This window comes from Saimiri boliviensis, chromosome 1 (genome assembly GCF_048565385.1).
Source record: "Saimiri boliviensis isolate mSaiBol1 chromosome 1, mSaiBol1.pri, whole genome shotgun sequence".
NCBI classification, from domain to species: domain Eukaryota; kingdom Metazoa; phylum Chordata; class Mammalia; order Primates; family Cebidae; genus Saimiri; species Saimiri boliviensis.
This window is the reverse complement of record NC_133449.1, coordinates 164383243-164407313: the sequence shown is the minus strand read 5'-3', so window position 1 is coordinate 164407313 and position 24071 is coordinate 164383243. Positions and strand designations below refer to the sequence as shown.

General features: G+C 49.5%; 1 protein-coding gene across 1 annotated transcript in view; it reads right to left on the bottom strand.

Moving 5' to 3' along the window:
* Window positions 1-21021, bottom strand: part of TGFBI (transforming growth factor beta induced) — a 33655-nt gene extending 12634 nt beyond the window's left edge. Inside the window, exons 1-7 of the mRNA XM_003934075.3 lie at window positions 20812-21021; window positions 16137-16235; window positions 6296-6360; window positions 4727-4887; window positions 4207-4371; window positions 3804-3950; window positions 1356-1497 (exon numbers count right to left, since the gene is read on the bottom strand). Coding sequence (XP_003934124.2) covers window positions 1356-1497; window positions 3804-3950; window positions 4207-4371; window positions 4727-4887; window positions 6296-6360; window positions 16137-16235; window positions 20812-20945 — 913 coding nt within the window. The 5' untranslated portion in view covers window positions 20946-21021. The remainder of the gene's footprint in view (window positions 1-1355; window positions 1498-3803; window positions 3951-4206; window positions 4372-4726; window positions 4888-6295; window positions 6361-16136; window positions 16236-20811) is intronic.
* Window positions 21022-24071: the final 3050 nt, after the last annotated feature.

Sequence of the window (24071 nt, the reverse complement as noted above, 5' to 3'; positions counted from 1 at the left end):
AAAGACTGTGCTGTATTCATTTTTGTAGCCACCGTCCCTAGTGCCAGCCAGGTGCACAGAGGCACCATAATCACCTGGACATGGAACAGATCCCGTCTCCCCATCTGTGCTTTCAGAAATACGTCCTTTCCCATCCCTGCACAGACAGAAGGAGAGCACTTTAAATGTACAGGGTGTCTGAAATGCATTAGGCATTTTATACAGCACATTGACAAGGTAGGCTTAAATAGATTCAAAAGAAATGCAGTCATCCTGGAATATGTTTGAGAGGAAAAGTGTGGTGGGCTGTACCAGAGATCTGGGGCATTCCCTGTGTTTCAGGGGACTCAGGCAGCAGCTCTGTGCTCATGGCCTTTCAGAGGTCCTGGAGTAGAAAGGGGCAGGGTAGGGTGAAGGCAGAGTCCTCCTTTCTCATCTCCGCTACATGCTAGCTCCTTCCCTCTCCTGAAGCAATAATCAATCCACTGCCTAACTTAGCAGCTCACTGAGGAGGGCATGATGAAATCTAAAATGGAGAGTCAAAAGTTGACTATGACTGTTTTTTTTTTTGTTTGTTTTTTGGTTTTTGGTTTTTTTGAGGCAGAGTGCTTTGAACCGGATCCTCCAGTCTCAGTGCTCTGTCACCCAGGCTGGAGTGCAATGGCACAAGCTTGGTTCATTTCAGCCTCTAACTCCTGGATTCAAACGATTCTCCTGCCTCAGCCTCCTGAGTAGCTGGAATTACAGGCACCTGCCACCACGCCCAGCTAATTTTTGTATTTTTAGTAGAGACGGGGTTTCACTATATTGGTCAGGCTGGTCTCCAACTCCTGACCTCAGGTGATCTGCCCACCTCAGCCTCCCAAAGTGCTGGGATTATAGGCGTGAGCCACCGCACCTGGCCTATGACTGGTTTTTACCTGTACTTTTGATTTATCCATGTCCCTAGCCACACAGAGGAATAGTGAAGAGTCAGCACGAAGAATCCATTTCAGGAGTGCCAGGATCTGCCACCCCCACACCTGCAAGCTGTCGCTTTACCTGCTAGCCTTGCTCTGGCCTTAACCATTCGAGCCTTTCACTCTCCCTGTTTCTGGCCAGGGCCAGCTGTGGGTCTCCAGCTATGCCTCTCGCTTCAGTCCAGCTGTCCCCAAACAAAAGCTGCTGGATTCAGTACTCAGTCCTCAGAGCAGTGTGGCTGCTGGAGAGACATGGTTAGCTGAAGCAAGAGGACAGGATGGCCTCAACCCACGGCTGGAGCAGATATCCCGAGGGTCACCTCATGGCAGGTGGCATGTCCATCTTGGACTAGAGTAGGTCTTGGGCTCAGTCTAGCTGCACAAATGAGGCAGCAGCAGGAGCCAAAGGATGCTCACCTCTCAGGGCTTCTGGGTCGCCCAGGATCCGGTTCAAAGTCTCAGTGGGGATCTTCTCAAAGGCTTCATTGGTCGGGGCCAAGAGCGTGTACTGGCCATTACCTTCGAGCATCGTGTTGAGCCCTGATGCAGCCACAGCAGCCTGTGGGGAGGAGAGAAGACGGAGTGCTCCCTGAGGCTCTGGCATTCTCTGCAGAAGATGCACACACAATCTCGCTGGTTTCCCCTCAAGGGCTCAAGGCTTTTACAGAAGCCCAAGACGAAAACAGAAGCCAAACCTGAGCTCACCAATGCCGATGGTCCCTAGGGGACCTGAGCTCCAGCCAGCCTGGCCATCTTTCATGTCTTTAACTTGCCTTTCCTATTCTTGCCCCCAAATCCTTGTCCCTGCTGTCCCCTCTGCTGTTCCCTTTCTTTGCTTCTCTGGTTCTATTCCTTCTTCCACTAAAATGTCATTTCTTTGGGAAGTCAACTTGGCACTCCTCCCATCCCATCCCACCCCCAGACCAAGGTGAGTCTGTCCGCTGTGCCTACTCTAATGGCTTGCAGCCCTCCTTACACTGTCACTCGGCATTCGTTGGTAATCACATACGAGCCCATGCATGAAAGGATCATACCACCCATTCTCTACACAGCCAGAAGGATCTTCTAAAGGCCTGAGTGGTTTTCTGCCGCTCCCAGGATGGAGACGGACTCTCTCCCAGGTCTGCAAGTCCTGGAGGATTCGGTCTGGCCACTTTGCCTTTGCCTTTGCCCGTTGTATGCCCTTCACATGTGACCTGACCCACCGGCCTCCTCCTTGCCCTTCCTGCCCTGAGCCTTCACTACTGTTCTCTCCACCAGGTGTCCTCTTGCCCCAGCATTTTGTATACTAGACCCGTTCTCATCCTTTAGACCACAGCTCAAAAGCCACCCCTTCCAGAGAGACCTCCCTGACTCTCCAATCCTCCCTGTAGTACTGTGACTCCCTATTTACCTGCCCACTTGACATAAATTATCATAGCCCATGGCTACCTTGTTAATTTCTTTGTTGCCTGTCTCCAGATAGAATATTACTCCACTGAGAGTAGAACTTTGCCTGCCTTGTTCACCTCTGTACTCCTGGCACATAGAACCACGAGGGAAGTAGCAGGTCCCTAACAAGTATGTTTTAAGAAGGAAAGATGGGCACAATGGAGGGTCAGAAGAAGGAAGAAAGAAATATCTACCAGATCTAAACAGCAAGAGGAGGTGACTCGAAGAGATCAATTGCTGTTCATGTGCCGCCAACTATGTGGGAGCATCATTCCCTTGCAGACCCCTGCCCTTCCAGCAACCCAGAAGAAAAGCATGGGAGAGGAGCTTAGACAGCCAGGCTCCCAGCTAACAGCCATCCATGCTTGCGAGACCCGTCAGTGCTGGCCGGCCCCAGCATGTTTGTCTGTCTGTGTTGGAGATCTCTAGGGAGGGACCGCCCTACTCCCACTTGTATCCTTTGTGGTTAGGAAGTTCTCCTTGAATGAAGGCAAAAACCCTGACGGAGCAGCCTGCCTCCACTTCCTCCTGAGTAGCCCTTGCCAAGAGGAACATGCCTTCCCCTCCAGTTGTAAGACAAATGCCTGCTGGGCATGGGGGAATGAAGAGCATTCCTGTGGCCCCAGAGCCATTGGAAAAGCCAGGCTGGAAATCAGACCCTTGACTTCTGTGTCCACACTGGTGGCCTCTCTGCTCTTCTGGGCTTCAAGAAAACATGGGTATGGTTGCAACCAGGGTCTTAGGATGGGGACGTGTGATCCCAAAGCACACATAGCCTGATAGGCTATTTATTCTAGTCCTCCATGTGGGAACTACCACCTCTGGAAGCCACAGCGCAGGCCCAGGGCTCAGAGGACCCTGTGCTGCTGCAGCCACACACCACTGACCTTTCCAGGGGAGGCAAGGAAAGGAACACTTTATAAGGAAGACAGATGGGGCTGGCTGCAGTGGCTCATGCCTGCAATCCCAGCACTTTGGGAGGCCGAGGCAGGTGGATCACGAGGTCAAGAGATCGAGACCGTCCTGGCTAACATGGTGAAACCCCATCTCTGCTAAAAATAAAAAAATTAGCTGGGCATGGTGGCACTCGCCTGTAGTCCCAGCTTCTCGGGAGGCTGAGGCAGGAGAACTGCTTGAACCCAGGAGGCAGAGGTTGCAGTGAGCCAAGATCGCCCCACTGCACTGCAGCCTGGGCGACGGAGTGAGACTCTGTCTCAAAAAGAAAAAAAAAAAAAGAATAAGAAGACAGATGGGGAGTTTTACGGGTTAGAACTGGTCAATGGATTCTCCATGTTCACGGGCATTCAGGAGAACCTGCTCTATGTTCCCCTACAGGAGCCATCCTCTACTCCCCCTGCAGAAGAGGTCCTGCTAGGCCCCTCTTCGGAGGCAACGTCTCCCAAGCCTGGGCCTCCACCCAGGGCAGTCCCTTACCCGAAGGGTCTCGAAGGTGTCCTCGATCTCGATGATCTGCTGGATGCTGTTGGTGATGGTGGAGATGACCTTATCGATGAGATGCACCACCCCGTTGGTTGCATGGTGGTCGGCTTTCAGCAGCCGGGCACAGTTCACAGTTACAATCTGCCCAGAGAAGCGGCAAGGGTGAGCAGTACACCGAACAAAGGCATGGTCCCAAAGCCCCAGAAGGGGAAAACAGTGTTTTCAAACACAGTAGCTGAGTGTGGGTTCCACAAACCGTGGAACAGACGGCCCGAGGAGAAGCAGACACAAAGGAGCAGTTGTCTAAAGCTTCAACCCCAGAAACTGGCCCACCCACGGGACAGAAGTGGGTTCATTGTGGACCAAGGGCCATGCAGTATGGCTGGGGATCCCCTACCCCATTAGGATAGTGGTGGATCTGGATGTTGGAATTCTGGTACATAGAGGTGAGGGTCATGCCGTGTTTCAGCTCATCAGTCAGGACTCGCCTGTTCACCATGTGGTAGCGGAGGGCATTGAGCAGCTCAATGTTGACATTGCTGACCAGGGAGTCCAGCACTTCCTAGGAGGAAGAAGAGGGGGACAGTTGGGGGTTCAGACTCTGTGTTCAAGAGAGGGGTCCTTGCAAATCTGGGGAAACATGCTGTCAGCCCCCGTGAGCCCAGGCCTCTCTTCTGCCAAGAATCCCTCTTCAGGGAGCACCCAGGTCTTTCTGCCCAATATGACACAGGGGGCTTTAGAAGCAACCTGGTAAGACACATTTTAGCTCAAGTTTCACTGCCTTTTCTAAGGGGTTAAGGGAAAATCTTCCCAAAACAGTAGGAAATCACTACGGACTCCCATTCATCATGCCCACCCCTTGGGGAAGTAAGGCAGTTCCCCGTAAGAGTCCCCTAGGCAGATGGAGGTCATCTCACAGCTGACAAGGAAGCCCAGGCCTCGTTGCTAGGGGCGAAGATGGTGAAGCTGCCAGGCCCCTCCATCTCAGGCCTCAGCTTCTCCGTGCGGTCTGTGTACAGCTGAGTGGTGGTCGCTCCAACGACTCCCAGGGTCTCGTAAAGGTTTGAGAGTGGTAGGGCTGCAGAAGCAGAAGACAGAAGGAGGGATGGCCTCTGGCGGTCCAGCCCAACCAGACCCTCCCTTCTTTGCCAGAGAGCACGGTACATCTGCAGGTGGTGAGGACGAGGAGGTGTGTGGGAAAGCACAAAGACAGGCTGTTTCCCGGGGGGGCTTCAAGCTTGTTACAGTCTCCTTAAAACAACTCGGTAAGTCAAATTCCTCGCTACATGAACTCAACTAATTGGTGATTTTTAATCATTTTAAATACAGCAGAGCAAACCTCTTGTTCCCAGACATTTAGATAACACAGGCAGGAATGTACATTGAAAACAGCTATCCTAATTACAAACTATTCTTACAGATTTACCTTTTTATTGACACCGGTTCCCTAACAGCTTCTACTAAAATGAGAGACTATTATAAATCTCCAAAGTATTGTGTGTGTTTGTAGGTAATAAAATGTTATTTCTTAAAGTAGTCTGAAGTTTAGAAGGGGTTTCTCAGGCCTTAAAAGACCAAAATGAGTTTCATGTTCATTTGTTTTTTGTTGCTTAGACCAAAATGAGCTTAATGTTCATTTTCAAGAGTCTGAAATTAGAGTTCAGAGATTGAGCTCCCCTTCTAAGGTCAGTCTTCTTTTCCGATCCCATTTCCCCACATGTCCTTCCACCTGAGTCAGTACCTCCATGGTCCCATCTGCACCAATCTCTCCCCTCACATGCTCTAGGGACTTTGGTACCAACCAAACTGCCCTCCTTCCTGTTATGTCTCAGTCTCACAATTTTTTTTTTTTTTTTTTTTTGGTGACGGAGTTTCTCTCTTCTTGCCCAGGCTGGAGTGTAATGGCGTGATCTCAGCTCACTTCAACCTCCACCTCCCAGGTATAAATGATTCTCCTGCCTCAGCCTCCCAAGTAGCTGGGATGACAGGATCCATGCCTGGATAATTTTATTTTTCATAGAGACAGGGTTTCACCATGTTGGCCAGGCTGGTCTTGAACTCATGACCTGAGGTGACCAGCCCGCCTCAGCTTGGGGTTGCCAGCCCACCAGAGACACCCAGCCCCAACCATGGGTCATCAGGCTGAACCCTGCTGGATGTGTTTAGAATCACTCCCAGCCAGAGGCAGACGCCAAGAGCCTGAGCCTAAGCCTGTGCCTGCCACAGGCATGGACAGGCCAGAATTGGAGTCTGCTCCACCAGTGTGGTAAGGAGGCCAGAAGGAGCAGCTCAGGAAATGCACTGTTTCCAGCTTCCGTCCTCAGGCTCTTGCATAGAGCCTGGGGCAAGTGGGCACGTGGAGAGAATGCCGTGTCCTCATGCCACTGCCCGCATTCACACTCTACTGTCTTTTACGTTGGGTACTCCTCTCTCTCACCATTCCCTTCCACCCACACCAACAGGTAAGGCCCGGCAGATCCCTTCACCTGCTGGACAGCCCTTCTCTCCAGGGACCTTTTCATATCCAGGACAGCATTCGTAGCTGATGACTCTGAAACAAGACAACCATACATGTGTGTTAGGCAGGGCTTCACTGTTTCTCACAGGTCATCGGAACCCTCTCCAGGGAGTCACCTACACAGCCAAGGAAGAGGAACGGTGGGTGAAACATGCTCCTCTCAGGAGTCATTTGCTAAGTCGTACGTGTGCTTTTCCTAAGCAAGCAGAGTCTCACGCCCCCTGGGTTACGTAGAATGCTCCTGGCAGCTGCCAACAGCTACAGCAAACCAACTGGGAGACCAGAGGACTCTAGCAGCCTTTTCAGTGTTGTGACTAGGAAATGTAAAGCACCAAGGATTTTATCTCAACGTTATTATTCACAGGTAATCTGATGATAAGTGTTCCCAAAAGGGAACAGGAAGGAGCAGAAAGAACCCTGCACCAGCTCTGGCTCTGAATCTGTCACTGACCAACTTAGACATCCCCAGTCAATTTCATCATCTCTCTGGGTCTCAGTTTCCTCATCTGTAAAAGGCATATGTGTATGACGCAGTGGTCATTGGATTAACTCGCTCACGAGTTTCTAGCTCTTTGATTGAATAACCAAAGAAGGGAGTGTATATACAATCAAGTTTTTCTACATCTTCACAATCAAATTTTAGACTTTAAAATGAAAATGAAAATAAGGCTCCTCTTATGAAAACACACATTTTTAAATCAAAAAACTAATCAATAAAAACATTTTTTTCTGGTTTAAAATGGAAAATATGCAAACATTAAGCACTGTCTGGAGATCTGAAATACACAGCTTTAATGAACCCAATACTCTTGGGACGCCCAAAACACCGAAAATTTCAAATAATATTGCAAGGAAGGAAGTGTTCTGAAAGCCCACACCTAAGAAACCAAAATCCCCAGGTTCTGGTGAAGGGTAGAGTGAGCAGGCCCTCTACTCGACAGGCCTGAAACCGATGCACACATCCATCCTTTCCCTTCCCTTTCTTCTACATGGATATGACCTTTGGGACAGGAAAGGACTCAGACTTTAATTGTAGCGGGTTTTACCACAGAACTGCTCACTGTGGGACTCTCGCAGGATGTTTAATGACATCACCAGAAGAGAAACAGGCAGACTAGGAAGAAATATAGGCTTTAGGAGTCTGGAGGGGCCTCTGGAGGGTGCTCTCAGCAGTGCCCAGGACATCCTGCTCTTATTCATTCAAATGGAGTCGTCTCAGGGAAGACTGAGTTAAGTGAAGATGAAGCCTGGTTCATCCGTTATCTGATAAGATCTGTATCGTATCAGAGACAGATCAGCAAAGATGCTCAGGTGGCCAGGGAGCTGCAGCTGTCACTTTGCTAGAAATGGGCACCCAGGAAATGACTGAGGAGTGACAAGCTACGCATATTCTTTCTGTTCTCTGTTTGCTTCCTCCTCCTTCCTTCCTCTTTTGCCTTTTTCTCTGGTCTTCCTTCTATCCTGTTCCTTTCTAACCTTTCATCCCTGAACTTACAAGGGCTAAACAGGCTATTGTCTTGGGACTGATCTTGACTGACTCACAATTTTATCTTCAGGAACTAAAGTCATCCCCGGCAACTGAAGTAAGACTTGATTGATACACTTTTAAAGGCAGTGTGGTGTGAGCGAAACAGTGCTAGAATCAGGAGATTTGGCTTGTGATCCATCAGTAACTAGCAGGGTGAACTTGAAAGTCCATTTCTCTCTCTGGTCTCAGTTTCTTGGTCTATAAAATGGGGTGAAGTTAAACTAGATGATTTCAAAAGTTACTTGCAATCTCACACTCATAATTCTAGCATATTTCTAGAAGATAGAGAAGAACTCTTTCAAAGGACACTGTCTGCCAACTTTTCCCAGCTAAATCCAGAGAGAGCTCCAAGCCATGAACCCATAGAAGCAGGGACGCCTGTGGATGGGATTCCAGGCTCTCTGTGCTACATTCCAGGGCTGTTTTACTGGGGCTGGGGATGTGGGATTAGGTCAAGTCCCCCCAGACTTAGTTTCTTTCCAGAAGGTCTGTGTGAAAATCCACAGAGTTGGTGAAGTAAAGTTGGAGGAATAGTGTTATCTTCAAAGTCCTCATTTCAGGGTCCCCTGTGCACACAGGTACAGTACTCTCCAGGGTGTGGAGCCCCTGGGCAAGCTGGCCAAAGACTCTTTTTCCATACTGTTGGCTTCTGAGTTCCATCCCCAAAAAAAACACAAGGGAGCCGAACAGCTCAAGTGACCTCACCAGGATTTCATTGAGGACAAAAGAAAACCAACTCCTCAAATGTTAACTCATTGGTTCCTGTGGTTAAGTGTGTGTGTGTGTGTATGTTGGGGGCTGTGTAAAGAATGACACCAGGAGAAATGGAGGTTGGGGGTTTAGGAGGAAGGGATAGATCTAAGCAGAAAAGTCTCAGCTTGGAGCAGTGTACCTCAGGAGAGAATCAGAAAGAAAGCTATAAGGACGCTGAGGGGTGAAGGGGTTTCTTCAGGTCATAGGCAGGCAGGGACAGACCTAGGACTCTTGTTGCATTTCACCAAGTCCAATCCTTTTTCCATTGCTCTTGAAAATGCACATGTGTGGAGAATAGCAGACAGATTTGGGAAGTCTGACATCTAGAAGACACAGGGGGTGTCTCCAAAGCGATCAAGGCTAAGCCTTGTCAGCACTCACTGTTCCTCTCCATGTGGGCTGTCAGCACCCGGGTCTCACAGTGGCTGGACTACACTCTGTTGTCACACGTGGCTGGCTTGTGCAGCACACATCCCACAACCAAGGCTCAGTCCCTCAGGCCACTGAGTCTTCTTGCACCAAGGGCTTTTTCCTGGCTAACCGAGCATGGCTTTCTGCCAGGAAGCTCTCTCCTAATCCACGTGCCTTTCTGCTGCCCAGTCTGGCATTTCTGCCGCTCTCTAGGTGTGCAGCGGTTAGTCACACCTTCCTTCAGACTCAGTGTAGCAGCCTGTGGGTTGAGAAGGTGTCAAAGCTGGTGGTCCACCTGCCTCCAACTGCCCCAAAAAACTAGCTCTTTTCTGAACTGATCTGCATGGCCCCAGAGCAGCAGAGAGCAGCTGTGAATCGAAGGCTGAGAAGAGATCCCTTTCAGACAACCTTGACCAAAATGCTCTGGGCTGGCAGTGGCCTGCCCCACTCTCCCTCTGCTCGGCTCTGTGTGCCATGCTACCTGGCTCTGGTCCCAGGGAGAACACAGATGCTGTGCTTGGATGGGCTTGGGGCAATCAAAGAGGCAGGGACCTGATGCCATCCCTCCAGGATAAACATAGTGAAGGAGGGAAACCATAGGGGGCCCCCCAGTGATGGCCCCCCAGTTCCTAAGCTTCCCTGCGTAGAAAAGACCGATTTGTTGGTTTCTGAATCTAATCTCATCAGCTGAAGCTGTTCTAATTAAAAGCTTCAGGCTTCTCCTCAGCCAGACACAGTCTAATAAAGAAAAATCTCAGGTCAGAAAAAGCAGATCTCCTAACACAGCAGCCCCCAGTCTTTTTTGCACCAGAGATCAGTTTCATGGAAGGCAATATTTCCTCAGATGGTGGCGGGTAGGAGGGATGATTTTGGTATGAAACTGTTCCATCTCAGACCATCGGCCGTTAGATTCTCATAAGGAGTGCACAGCCTAGATCCCTTGCTTGCACAGTTCACAGTAGCGTTAGGGACCCTGTGAGAATCTAACGCTACTGCTGATCTAACAGGAGGTAGAACTCAGGCAGGAATGCTCGCACCCACCACTCACCTCCTGCTGTGTGGCCCGGTTCCTAACAGGTCACAGACCAGTACCGGGAAAGTGCCTAATTTAGAAGAAAATTTAAAGGAGGGGGCAAAGAGATAATGTCAACCCAAAGTCTATGTGTAGGGATGTCTGGGAGGCTCTCTAGTCGCTTCTAACATTTTTACTCATGATTGGATAGAGAGAAGTATTGAGATTTCTCTCACCAAAATAAGTTTCTAAGAAGTTAATATATTTTAAAACAACCACTATGCTTGACGGATTTGGCCAGCTGCTCTGGCCATAAATACCTAGGGATTAACTAGACTCGAGAAGTCACTGGAGCAAGGAATGGACCTGTAGGCCAGTCACCTGTGACTGAAGGCAAATCATGCCGGGTGCCATGGTTTCTAAGAGGAATGGCAGAGCAAACACAGACCCATAATGTCTAGACGTCTGGCATGGCCCATGGACTGCTTGCCTGGAATGGCTCACTTTCTGCCCTCCTGGTCTTGGAAACACAGCTGAGCTGATTCTGAAGCCTCCCAATAGAAAATCAGGGCTTGCTTTAACCTACCGTCCATCACCAAATGCCTCAACCACTACACATTCGCCAGGGGCCAGCCTCATTAGTGATGAGGACAGTCTTTAGAAAGTGGATGTACTTTGTTTGTGGCAATCAGTGTGCAGCACGTGAGGGCATTCTGGGGACTCCTGGAGGCTGATTGTGTCTCCTCAGTTCCCATGCTCCTTGTCTGATAGGCAGTCTTGGGGAGCCCCATTGCAGCCGGGGGCGAGCAACCTGGAGAAGATTGACAGCTACGCCAAAGACATCTTTCTCTGACCAAGAGGAGGCCTTGTCTCTGGAACCCACAGCCACAGGTTTGGGGCTATAGGGAGAGACCTGGGGTAGTTCATCCAGGCCCTACAGGCCTGCTGACTTGTTTACCTCCCAAGTCACGGACACTAACTGCTAGGCTTGATTCTCCGTGGGGGCATCAATGGGAAGTGGACAGCTTTCTGCTTACCAGTGAATGACTTTGACCAGGATGCCTAAGCCTTTCGAGCTTCTGTCTCCTCATCTGTAAATGGGCTAATAATCATATTTATCTTATACTGTGATTATGAGAATTGAATGAACTTACATATGAGAAGCACTTAACAGATGCTTCATATTAACTAAGTGGTCAGTTGTGGAGCTTCTAAAGAAACTCCAGGTAAAAACTTTAACAATGAAGCTATGTTAGTAACTTCATTGAAAGCAATGTTCTACATGAGACCATTGATAAAGTACACTGAAATAAAGAAAAATGCATGTATAGAACTCAATAGATAAGGCCTGTGATGGCTTCCCATTGCTTTCTGTGACAAATTACCACAAACTTAGAGGCTTAAGATAATGCAAATTATCTTGCAATTCTGGAGGCTAGAGCCAGAAATCGGCCTTATGGAGCTAAAATTAAAGGCTGTGTTCTTTATGGAGGCTGTGGGGATGAATCCATTGCTTGTCTTTTACAGCTTCTAGAAGCTGCCTGCATTCCTTGGCTTGTGGTTGCATCACTCAAATGTCAGCTTTCATCATCACCTTGTCTTCTGTGACTCTAAACCCACTGCCTTCCTCTTTTAAGTACCCTGATGATTACATTGGACTCACCAAATAATCCTGGATAGTCTCCCCGTCTTATGATCCTTAACTTAATTACACCTGCAAAGTCCCTTTTTCCAGTAAGGGAATGTATTTCCAGGACTAGAGATTAGAATGTGGACATTTTTTAGGGAGTCATGTTTCTACCTAGCACAGGGCCTTACTCCAGGTTCACATAAATACCCAACAGAACAAAACTCCTTGTCAGCTAGGCAGTCTCCTAGTTTACAGAATGGGACAGAACCTTCCAGAAACACTGCCCAACAGAAGTGTTTGGTCGATCTTTGGTATTTGGTATACGTCCAATCTCAGTTCCCCAGAGCAGATTATTCAAGAGGTCCCAGCTGGCTGCACAGGAATATGAAACAGGAAAGGAGGCGCTCGTATGGGTCTGGGGACTGCTTGGATGGCTTCTCGCCATCTTCTTCTTTCTCCTCTTAGGACCAAGGTTGTGGGATATAAGGGAGGAAAAGGACAGCTCTTCTTCAGCTTCACGTCAGCTGTCTCAGGTGTCCTGCCAGAAGACGGCTACTGAAAAAGCCCTGCCAGGTGATAGAAAAGCTTGACCATGCACCAGCTGGTCTCTTTACAAGTTAAATCTTTAAGCATTAATGCAGTGCTGAAGAAGTATTAATATTTCTGCCCCTGAGCAAAGCAATACTTGCTGCTAAAGAAAAAGGAGTGCTCTGCCAGCTCATCTTGGCTCCAGAGAAGGGCTTTGCATTCGTGAAATGCATTGCTCGTGAAACAATTTCAAGACTTTTGGAATGAATAGCTGCCACCCATACCAGCTAGCTCCTCAACCAGCCCTCCCTGTGCCACGTTTATGATGTCTGAGCTCCCGCTCTGACTATTCCAGCCCCATGATGTCAACTTGGATTTGGCTGTTAAGTAGACCTCCTTTCCCTGGGGCTAGCATAAAGGAGGCCTGTGGAGAGGCAGCCAGGCTTCCTGACCGCAGTTTCCTGCACCTTCGCTCAAAGTGCCACATGTAAAACATTTTACAGCTACTAATCAAACCAGGGCCTAAAATCACAGAGGGGGATGCTGACTGTCTGCTCCCTACAGCCCTCTTTGTTTGATTAGCCCCTGTATCACTCCGGTGCTCTTTAGGATCTGAAATAAATGCTAAAGTAAATTTCCAAACAATAAAATTCACAATAAACGCCACTAAATAGGGACCCATTGGTAACCACTTCCTGTAATAAAACCCATATGTTAGCTTGATGCATTGCACCAGAGACTCAGGCCCTTCTCTCTTTGTAAATGCAGAAAAGCTTTTGTGTGCAGGCAACAGAGCTTCACCTGATGACAGCTGTGGAGTCCAGGGCCTCACAACAGCAGGCAGGTGGCCCCAGGCTCCTGTCTCACCAGGTCAGGTCCTATGTCTCTGTGTGACCTCTCACCACAAAGTCTTCCCCTGTCTGCATGGTACCCCTTGACTGCTTCCAAGGTGAAACTCTCCTGGTTTTGGGACCCTGATGACCTCAGTTACCCCTTCCCCATGACAGTTTGCTCCTTTTCATTCCAACATACACCTCTGCTCCAGCAGGAAAATCCCAACTGCTCATGGACCCCATGCTGAGACAGTGTTTTTTTTTTTTTTTTTTTTTTTTTTTCTCCAACCACTGTTGTGTTCCATTTCCCAGTCTGGTCCTCACCCAACTAAAGGCATCTAGGGACCCACTTTCCCCAGGATGACATCAACTCCAGCCAGCACAGCCCTCTCCCCTTCCCACCTGACCACCTATGGCACTTAATTCTGACCGTACGGTAGTCAGAGAGTAGCCCCCTCATCGGTCTTGGTCCTGCCAAGCCACTCTTACTCAACTCTCTAGGAGAACAGAGATGGGTTCCACCTCTTCCTCTTTCCCTCTGAGTTCTCTGGATCTTTTCCAAGACAGCACTACCTTCCTAAGACTGCATGTGATGTTCCAGGAAGGGCCTCTCTTGTCCTGGAAGTTTAACATCAAATAATATTTTTCTATCTTCATTTCCTCTTTTTGAAGCCGCTCAAGTCAATGGCCACATTCAAGAGTTGAATGTGAATGTCATCTCCTTCTGGCTTTGTGAGACGAGGCCAACAGCTGGGACTGGGCTGTGCCTCAGTCCACTCTGAACCCCATCTCCCCACTCACACCCCATCCAGACATTTCTTCCTTTTCCCAGAGGACTCCCCTTGCGCTCACTAGGTAAGGGAGCTGCCCCCCAACATCGCCACATTCTCATATCCAAAGCTGCCCCCGAGGGGATGGCCCGCTCTTCAGGAACATTTTGCCGACACACAGCTCTGTTGCCTGTGCCTTGTCCTGGCACAAGAGCCGAGGCAACTCATCGCTGACAGTGTTGTCAGCCTGGGAAATGCCGGAGAATGTTACTGAGCTACCGTTAACTGGTCAGGCAAACGCTTCAGCCCAGGGGCACCCCCAAAACAGCATGGCAGATGCTACCCTATAGCCAGCTTGTCATCATAAATGGGTCTCCATTTTCAGAGAAACTTTAACTAAAAAAAAGATGATCCTCTGAAACACAGGGCTTTTCTTTTTTTTTTTTTTTTGAGACAGAGTTTTGCTCTTGTTGCCCAGGCTTGAGTGCAATAGCTTAACCTCAGCTCACTGCAACGCCCGCCTCCTGGGTTCAAGGGATTCTCCTCCCTCAGCCTCCCTAGTAGCTGGGATTACGGGCACACACTACCACACCCAGCTAAGTTTTTGTATTTTTAGTAGAGACGGGGTTTCACCCTTTTGGTCAGGCTTATTTTGAACTCCTGACCTCAGGTGATCCACCCGCCTCGGCCTCCCAAACTGCTGAGATTACAGGCGTGAGCCACTGCACCCGGCCAACCCCATGCTCTTGAGATATAGAAGGGTCGTTTGCTTGATACGAGAGCTCTGGTCACCTTCCAAGAAGCAATTATGTGAGGCCTGGCTTTGCGTTTAAGTAAGTAATTAATTAACTGTTAATTTGTGTAGGCAAATACACACATGGGGAAAAAAAAATCAATCAGTACTAAAGGTTTTCTTTTTTTCTTATGTTTTAAGTCAGGCATCACGGAAGGATGGGTGGTATATAATTTGCATAGTCGCTTTTTGTTCGTAGCAGCGAGAATATCGCTGGTCGTTTCTTTGCTGAATCTGGGTAGTGTGTTCTCCTAGCTCATTCAGCTTTTAGCTTGCAGGCTGGGCTCTCGATCAGGCAGGGAGCAAGCTGCCATGGATCTGCCCTAGACAGGCTCCCAGGGACTGCTGGTATCTCCCCAGCTGTGCCATGAATTCCAACTTCCCTCAATTCATATGAGGATTGCTAACTGCCTCACCCGATCAGGGTCACACATTGGGCTATTTATTTACTGGTACAATTTAAGGAAAGAGCATTTTCTCTTCTCTTCTTTCAGTTGGCTATTAAATTGGAGATGTCTGCTCAAAAGCAATGTCACAACAATCCACTTAAAAATCCCTAACACTGGAAAGTGCTCAAGATAGTGACTTAGAGTTTCTTAATTCTCCTATTATGTATGGAGACAAGAGGAAGGTCAGGCCCTCACAAGTGGCTCAGAAGACTTGTCACACACATCTTCCTATCTGTGGGAGGGAGACAGCTTTGAGAACTGACAGTTAGTGCCCAAACAGATTAGGTTTCCCCAGCATTGTTAGAACATGCACCTGATTCCACCGGGGAACTGGGCAGTGGGGTGAAAGCTGCCTCCATCCTTGCTGATGCAGACATCAACAAGTCCTGTTGTACCCACAGTGGTCCACATCCTGTTGGCACTCTTACTTCTGTTTGTGTGGTTTAGATTTGCAAATTCTAAAGTAATAATAATAGTAGTTAGCATGTATTGAGCACTGACATGTGCTGGGCACCATATTCAGTCTCTTATATACATTATTTCATTCAGTACTTGTAATAACCCTATAAGGTTGGTCTTTTTGTTATACCAACTTTTCAGGTAAAGCAATAGGGGTACTGAAGATGGATCAATTTGCCTAGGTAGAGCCTGGGTTTGACTCAGGATGTCTTAGCAAATATTATATGCTATGCTGTCTCATAATGTGCATATGTTTACACTCAAAGTCTTTTTGGAGTGTTTACCTGAAGACCAACGAGCTTTCTTTTCCAGAGTCACATGCTGGTGGCTTTTCCACTGCATATCTGTATTATTTTGTGAGAATGGACACACACACACACACACACACACACACACACACACACACAGTTTTTCATGTCCCGAAAAATGTCTCCAAGTCTTGTCAGCAGCCTTAAAAATGCAAAACAAAACTGGCCAGCTTCCTAAGAATGCCACTCCCCAGTACACAGGTCCCAGACACGTTCACACATGCATCTTCACGGCTTTTTAGGCAGCCTGATCTTTTAGAAGGCTGGCCCAGGCCCTGGGGCACCACAGCCAGCATGCATGCAGCTTGGCCTCGTGGCGGGTTACAGATACTCACGTTGATTTGCCACAGATTTTCCTTTGGTACCACTGCTTGCAGTTGGTGAAGTACTTCCTATTAGTGCCAATAACCTTCTGCACAGCGCACACGTTGGGGCTGAAAATAAAAGTGGCAGAGTTAGGAAGATGATCAGCATGTCCACCCCACTTCAATGACTCCCATCATGTTGGCCTCCTTGGGTCACTGGAACTTTCTAGAGATAGAGTAGAGACAGTCATTTCAGTCTCGGTTCTGGGAGTATCTTGGGGGTAGACTTTGGTTCTGTCTACCTATGTTCCCATCAATGCCCATGAAAGCTTCCCCCACAAAAATTGTTAAAATCTCTCTTACGCATTGACGTAACCTCATGTAAGTATCTTCCTTTGACATGGGCAATCGGTAAGTGTAAACGAAAGCATCTCTCGGGCAGCTCTCCATACAGACGTACAGACATGCTCTGTATCCCTGGACCAGCTGCTTGGCTCCCAAAGACAAAAACAAGCCATTGTGACTGTCCATCTTATAAGCCAGAGGGCATGGCTGGTTGCTGTCAGGACCCTGACAGGGAATAATCTCCCATTTAACACTCAGTTTTTCCTTATTTAAATCCCAGCTCATCTCCTTCTTCCCCCCACAGAGCCTTTCTCCAATGTCCCAGATGACATGCTGCTTTCCATCCTCTGACACTGGATGCAGCCTTTATTTGATGTTGGGTTCCAAACAGAATCCTATAAGTGATGCAGGAAGGTGGAGGGTATCTCTTCTCTGCAACTAACACTCAACAGAACCCAGAGGGCAAGTGTTCTGCCTTGTTCTATTGTTCACATTCTAGATGCGGCCTAGCGCTCCGGCAGGGTGTAGAAAGAGCATGAAATGAACTTGTTGAAAATACTGCTCCCCAAACTACCTAGATCCAAAGAATCCTCAGGGACCCTGTGAAAAAGCAGAGTCTAAATGTCTAAATGTCTGGAGGTTCTGCTAAGAGGCCTCTTCCAGAGCCATGGGATTTTGGTTTTGTGTATTTTATTCAGGTATATCAAGTCCTGACCCAAACTGTGCTCAGGCCAGGTGACTGTGAAACCTTCATCAGGAGCCCCCAGGGAAAGGAAGCTGCTGCAGCTACGTGGTCACATCAGGAGACGGTTGATCTTCCTGAGCCAGAGGGAGGCATGCATCTGACTGAATCACAAGTCAGAGGAAAACAAAGAAAGCAAACAATACTGAAGGCTTCACAAGACCTCCAAGCTCAGAGAACTTCAGGTATCACCCAAAGGCTGAAGTATTTCTTTAACATCAATTTCCCTGTTACTTTAAAAACACAATCCACAGATATCATTTGACGTGCAGTGTGTTTTTTAGGAAGACAACAATATTGCAGTAAGAACTACATCTTCTGTCCCTATTATGATCCCTCTGCAGGAAATTGAACAATTCTCAAATATTCAGAGTCAGGCTTTTGGGTGGGAGTCCATTCTGCCCCTTCATTTCTCTGCCTTGTTTCTTCTACAGTGATATGACTGTCACCTCTTGTCAGTGTTTTGTTCAACAGGTGAAAGCGAGTGGGCCTAGGAGGGCCAATGAGCATTAGTGAATCCACGTAAGGATCTGAGGGCAAGAGAAGTGAAGGTTGGAGAAGGGACCACGGCCAGCAGAGGCCTGTGCCTCCCTAGTCCTAGCTGGGGCTGACCAAATCCTCCAGACTCCTGAATACCTGGCTTCTGTTTGCTACCTAGGATTCACAGGTTAGACGGTCCCCAAACAACCCCTGAAGGGTCCTTGCTGGCCATACTCTAGCCTCTGGACCTATTTATTGTTGTGGAATTTCAGAAGCTCTTCAATCTGACCAAGCAGGAAACAATTACTGTCGATGAATTCCCTGCAACTTTCCGTAGGTGTTTGGCGAATCTTCAGTGAGTCTCTTGTGGATGTAGCTCCAACATTCCTTTGCTGAGTGTTTCCACTGCTGCTGTCCTGTGGCAGTAGCAGAGGCAGGGGGCGGCTGTGACCCTCTCCTTTTCACCTCAGGGAGTGTGGGTGGGCTGTGTACAGAGGAAATTTATGCTGAAGCTTAATTGAAATGAGCAAGTCACTTCTGGGCCTTCTGCCTCAAGAATAACAGCACTGATGTTCAACTTGGATCTAAAAACAAAGCACTTCAGGAAATTCAGTTCAGTTTTTTGGTGGTTGATATTTGGAAGAGTGATCGTATTTTTACTTCTCTTTCAGGATTATTTTTCCCCTTACCTATAGCAGCACATATATAGCTGGGAGTCAACAGGCCAAATCGTAATTAATACTCTCCCAACAGCATTCTGTGTCTGAACTAAGTCAGTTTCTATCTCCCTAAGCTGCAGTTTCACCACCTGTAAAATGGGAACATGAACAATAGATTTCACTGTGTTGTGGTGAGGATGAAAGCAGAAGTGTTGATGGGTGATAAAGTGCTGCGCACAAGCGAGACACGCTATTATTTCTTCCTTTGCATCTGGCAGCACACAACAAATCGTTAAAACAGCAAAGTTTTCCTTCCCTTTCCACCAGTTTTCACTTTGACTGAAAGGCTGGAGCTTGAACAATATTATCCAATTGCATGAGGTGCCACACCCAGGTGTGCCAGGCCAGGCAGCCCTGTGGCATTAACAGGGACAGTTAGATCGGAGTAAATACAACTGTGCCTGCAATCATTTTGTCATGGTTCATGTGCCTGCACATCCAGATTCTACTGGGAGACGGTGCTCCTATGACTTCTTAGATTACTCTGCCCATCACAGATTACCATAGCCCTTTCCAGCTGTGCTGCAGGAAGCTAATCAAGAGGATTCGCCTGCAGGGGAATGGTGGGGAAGTTGATCTAATATCTGGAACTCATAATCAAGAGCATCTGAATTTAAGGAAAAAAAAGCTATTTTCCAGCTGGTCAGTACTCTTCTGGGCTCTGAAGGGAAGGCGGTTTGCTATAAAGATGGCTCTTGATGGAAAGCCCTCAATACCTTTGAGGATCCTCCACTGTGGATGTGCAGAGAGATGCCCTTACAGGTGACACTGTTGCAGGTCATACTAGCAGGATCTTCTCCTGACTTAGTGGTGAGGATACAGAAGAAACAAACCTCCCAGGCAGACTGAGGCACCCAAATATAACACAATCCATTGGCAAGAAAGGCAGAGGGACCAACGGAGAAGTGGGCAGAGATAATGCAAATGCCACTTGCTTGCATTTTGACATTGAGGCCTCATATCCCCTTGTCTTTCTGACATCCCCCTCACTCTATTCTGCACACTGCCCAAGTCAAAGGTGATTTTTCCACTTCCAGAAAGACCCCAGGATGTCCCCAGTGCTTTCCTTCCTCTTTCCAGGAGGGTGTTGAGGCTGTAGCCGAGGCTGGCTTGATTTCACTGTGCAGGATGGCCAGACGTGCTCCCAACAGGCCCTCTCCCTCAAAGCCCAAAGCACCTGAAAAGCCTACATCACACAGGCACAGGCAGAGGAAACAAGGGCAACTACACCCAACAAGGAGCAGCCTGTACCCGCACCCAGAGCACTCCTCGTTGCAAGGAGCCAAGACTGTCAGGGCTTCTGAAGTCAACTCTATGACTCCCAACAATGAGTTCTGATTTGAGTACAGATCTGCCCAGTGTCTTGGAGATTTGGACATTGCCTGTGGGTGTGAAAGCCAGACCCCAGTGGTATTTGGGCTTCCTTTGAGGAGTCACTACAAGAGTCTACTCGCACATAGTTTTATCTAGTTGTGAAAAAGAAGTTGGTGCAACCAGGTAGGCTGGAAGCTGCAGCAAAGCCTGGCTATGTGTAACACAGGTATGGCCTGGTTTTTGATGTAGAAATGTTGCCCGCCTCTGCCTGGGTCTGTGCTAGGGCCGTAACCTGATCAGACCTTCTGCCTGAGTTTGTCTCCTAAAGCCAACACGTCTTCAGTGTCTCAAAGGAATCCCTGCAACAAAAGTGTCCTACGTTTACAAACCCAGCTAGTACTTTAAGACAGACTCCAATCCTCGCTCCAGTGCACACTTCAGGACTGTGGGAAAGTGGAATCACTCAGGACTCAGTTTCCCTATTTGAACAGTGTGTGTGAAGGCCCAGTGCATTCTCCTGCTCTTCGTTGGGCAGGGCAAGAGGTGCCACACCGCCCTTGCTGTATCCAGAGAGTACTGCCAGGTGCCAGCAGTGTCTGAGTGCAGGGCCTGGCCAGGTGCACAGGAGCCTGGGGCACCTTGGATGCTGCCACCGTGTGTGGCCCAGGCTCTTGTCTGGAGTCACTGGCGGGGGGCCTGACTGGGTTGGAATAAGTGCACTGCTGGGTGGGCTTTGCCCTTGGGACCTTCCCACGGTGATTATTGCCAGAGAGTTGCCATCTCCCCCTTTCTCCAATGGCTGGGAGGAGAAGCTGAAAGCACTGTCCATCTCAGGCCCTTGGCCTGAGTTAGGGGTGTCTGGTTCGTCTCCCACTCCCTTCCTCTACAAAGCGGCGGGTGCCCTTTTTCCCTCCATGTTCTCCCACCTCCTTCCCTCTCTCCCTCCACCGCGTGCAGGGCTGGTGTCCGAGCGCCCCACACCTCCGGCTTTTGGTTCGGCCTTTGTCCCCTGCGCCCCCAGCCCACTTCAGCGCCCCCCGCGGTGTGCGCTGCGAGCCCCGACGTCCTGACCCTCGGCCGCTCCTGGCCGGGCGGCTCTGCTTACCCGTGCTGGCGGCCCCGGAGCCGGCTGTGCTGCAGCACCAGCTGGTAGGGCGACTTGGCGGGACCCGCCAGGGTCGCGGCGGGGCCCAGGGCCAGAGCCAGGGCGAGGGCCAGCAGCCGCACGAAGAGCGCCATGGAGCCGGAGGACGCGCACAGAGCTAGCGAACGACTGACAGGCGAGCGGGCGGCCCCAGGGAAGTGAGAGCGCCTCCGCCGCTCGGGCCAGGTTAAGTAAGCGGCGAGCGGGAGGGAGCCGACGCCGGGGGCGGGGAAGCGGGGCCGGCCCGGGCAGGGAGGGCGGGCCGCCTGGCGCCTCCCAACCCTCGCGCCCCTGGCTGTGCTGGGCACCCACCCGCTCCCCCGCTGTGCCCGTGCTCACAGACTCCCCAGTCCTCGCCCTCACTGCCAGCCCTCCTCACCCACGCCCTCCCGCTCTCGCCAAAGGCTCCCTGGAACCAAGGGTGTGGGTCCCCCAGGCCCCCTGTGGCTGCTTCCAAATGGGGACCTTGGGAGTGAGGAACAGTTGTCTCTGGGACTTGGGTCCCACATGCTGGGGGCCTGAAGATCCCTCACTGATATTGAGGCTACAAATCACTGCAGGAAGGGGTGCGGGGAGACAGGGCTGATTCCCCAAATACCGTGACCCATCAGACTAGTCTCAGCATCCCGGGAGCCGGCCTCCTCCCCAGTTCCTCAATCTCTAACCCCCCACCCCACCCCACCCCACCTGTCATGCTCATTGAAAGACAGATGAATAAATCTCGTGATTCACTGAAACCCAAAAAAATGTGGGGCAGGTTTTGTTGGGCTCTAAGCTGCATTTGGAGCCCGTGGGGAAGGGTGGAGTCCTCACCTTGGTGCTCACTCAGTCCCTCCCTCAGTAAACATCTCTGCAGCACTGCCTGCCAGACAGATGCTGCAAAGACGAGAGTCCTGCCCTGGAGGAGCTCATGGCAGGTAATAAATTGTCACATGGTGAAGAGGTAACACTCACCCAAGCGCCTATTAATCACCCATCAGTTACCTGGCACTGCTAGGAGATAAAGATGGAGGAGTGAGTGAGACCTAAGCCCTTTGTGAAAAAGCTCCCAGTTGGGGAGATCCATAGCCCAAGCCAACCATGCTCCATGAAGAGTAGCTGGGGCGTGGGGAGCTGAGAGGAGGAACCTGGCCCTGACAGGGCGATACCTGCTCTGAGGCCTAAAAGATGAAAAGGAGTTAACTAGGTAAACTGGGGCATGCATTCAGGAAACTCAAGTTATCTGGTTGTCTCAAGTACAGGGAGGTGGAGTCAAGGGTAGGAAAGGTGGAAGGAAGGTGGCAGGACCCAGACTCCAGCTAAGAGCCAAGCAGGTGATGGGTAGAGGCAAGAGACATGGCCAGTGTCATGAGCAGGCTTAAGGAGGCAAGAACAGGTAACCAGGAAGGGACCATGTGAGAGCTTGAGCTGTGGTGGTAGAGGCAGAGATGGGGAAGGCTGGGGAAATTTGAGGGATGTAGGAGGTAACATTCTCAGTAGGACTTGGAGTCTGTATACAGGGAGTGGGAGAGAAAGGAGAGCCAAGGATATCGAAGGGTGTTTGTGGTCTGGACATTGTGGCAGGTGACGATGCCACGTTCAGAAAGAGGCACATGTAGGATGCAGGCCTGCCGGGTAGGTGAGTAGTTTGGGACACCCTGAGTCTGAAGTGCTTGTGACTCATCCTGGTGAAGCATCCCATGAGAATAAAGCTGGATATGAGGATTGGGGGCTTGAGTGAGGGACACCTGGAAGTCATCCTCCAGTGACAGAAGAGCCCAGGAAGTGGGGAGTGTGAGGCTGTGTCAGGGAGGGGAGTCCTAGCAGGAGGGCGCTGCTCAAAGTGAGGAATGCTGCTCACAAGACGGATCTGAATGGTGTCCACTGTGTCGGAAGCAGAGAGGTCACTGGGGACTTGGCTGTGGAGAGCAGATGGCAGAGGCCCAAATATGGTGGTTTGACGGAGAGATGAGTAGCATGTAGAAGCTGGTCTGAGAAGGGAAGAGGACAGTGAGGATGGAAGCCAGGGAAAGAAAAAGACAAGAGGGGCTCGGAGAGGTTAGAGCTCTGATAGAAAGTAGGTGGGAAGGAGGAGGGAGAGGGATAATGAGAGTGAAGGGACAGGAGCAAGGGGAAGCAGGGAGCAAGCAGAGTGGCGTGGGCACTGGAGGAGGAATGGCCTGCTAAGGGTATAACGCAACTGAGGGCCTGTCTGGGCAGCGGCCAAGTGAGTGGCGAGGAGGGAACAGGTGTATGGGAGATTTCAGTGGTAGCATTGATTAGACTTGGAAACCCCTTAGGCATGGAGGGTTAGGGAACAGGCGTAGGGAGGCTCGTAGTTGGCAGGAAGGGATTCCTGTGCTGGACAGCCTGGTGAAGCTGCACATTTCGGTGTGTGAGGAGAGTGCTCCATTTGAGTTCACATTGTACATGACAAGCCACCTGCATTTCCCGGAGGGATGGACAGGAGGGAGCTATATTCAAAGGTCTAGAGCTCAGCAGAGGTGTGAGGATTGGAGACGCAGATCTGAGTCACCACCACAAGCAGGTGGTGGCTAAAGCCATGCACTGGATGAGCTCCCTGGGGACCATATGTTGGAAGAGAGGAGGAGGGGGAGGGAGGGAAAGAAAAGGAGAAGATGGGTTCAAATACCAGTCCTGCTACTTCCTAGCTGTGTGGCCTTGGGCGAGTTAGTCAACCTCACAGAGAGGATAATAAAACCTACCTCACGGGACTCTAAACTAGATTATAGGATACAATTCAAGTAAAATGGCCAATAAATATCCATTGCTATTGTTATTATTATTACCTCTTCCCAGTAATTGTTCTATATATGAAATAATATGACACTTTTGAGCAACTGTAGAAGTAATTATCTGAAAATGCTCATTTCATTTGTTGAAAACAAAACATTTCTCTGTTTCAACGTGACTGCTGGCATAGGATAATGGGAAGAACCCAAAGGGATTCAAGCTCAGGCTAACTCCCAGAACAAGTTTCCCCTGAGACCAGTAGAATTTGGCTGCATTGCAATTTCTAGGAAAAATGCTCCTTGTATGTAAGAGACGAGGAGGCCTGCCATCTGGTTCCAGCTCTCTCTCTAGCAAGATTTAAGACAAGTCAAGCAAGTTCACTGGACCTCACTTCTCTAGCCTGCAAAACTAACATTTGGTGACTTGAGTTTTTCCATGAGCTCAGTAAAGAGATTGCAGTAATACTTCATTTATGGTTTAGATATTTT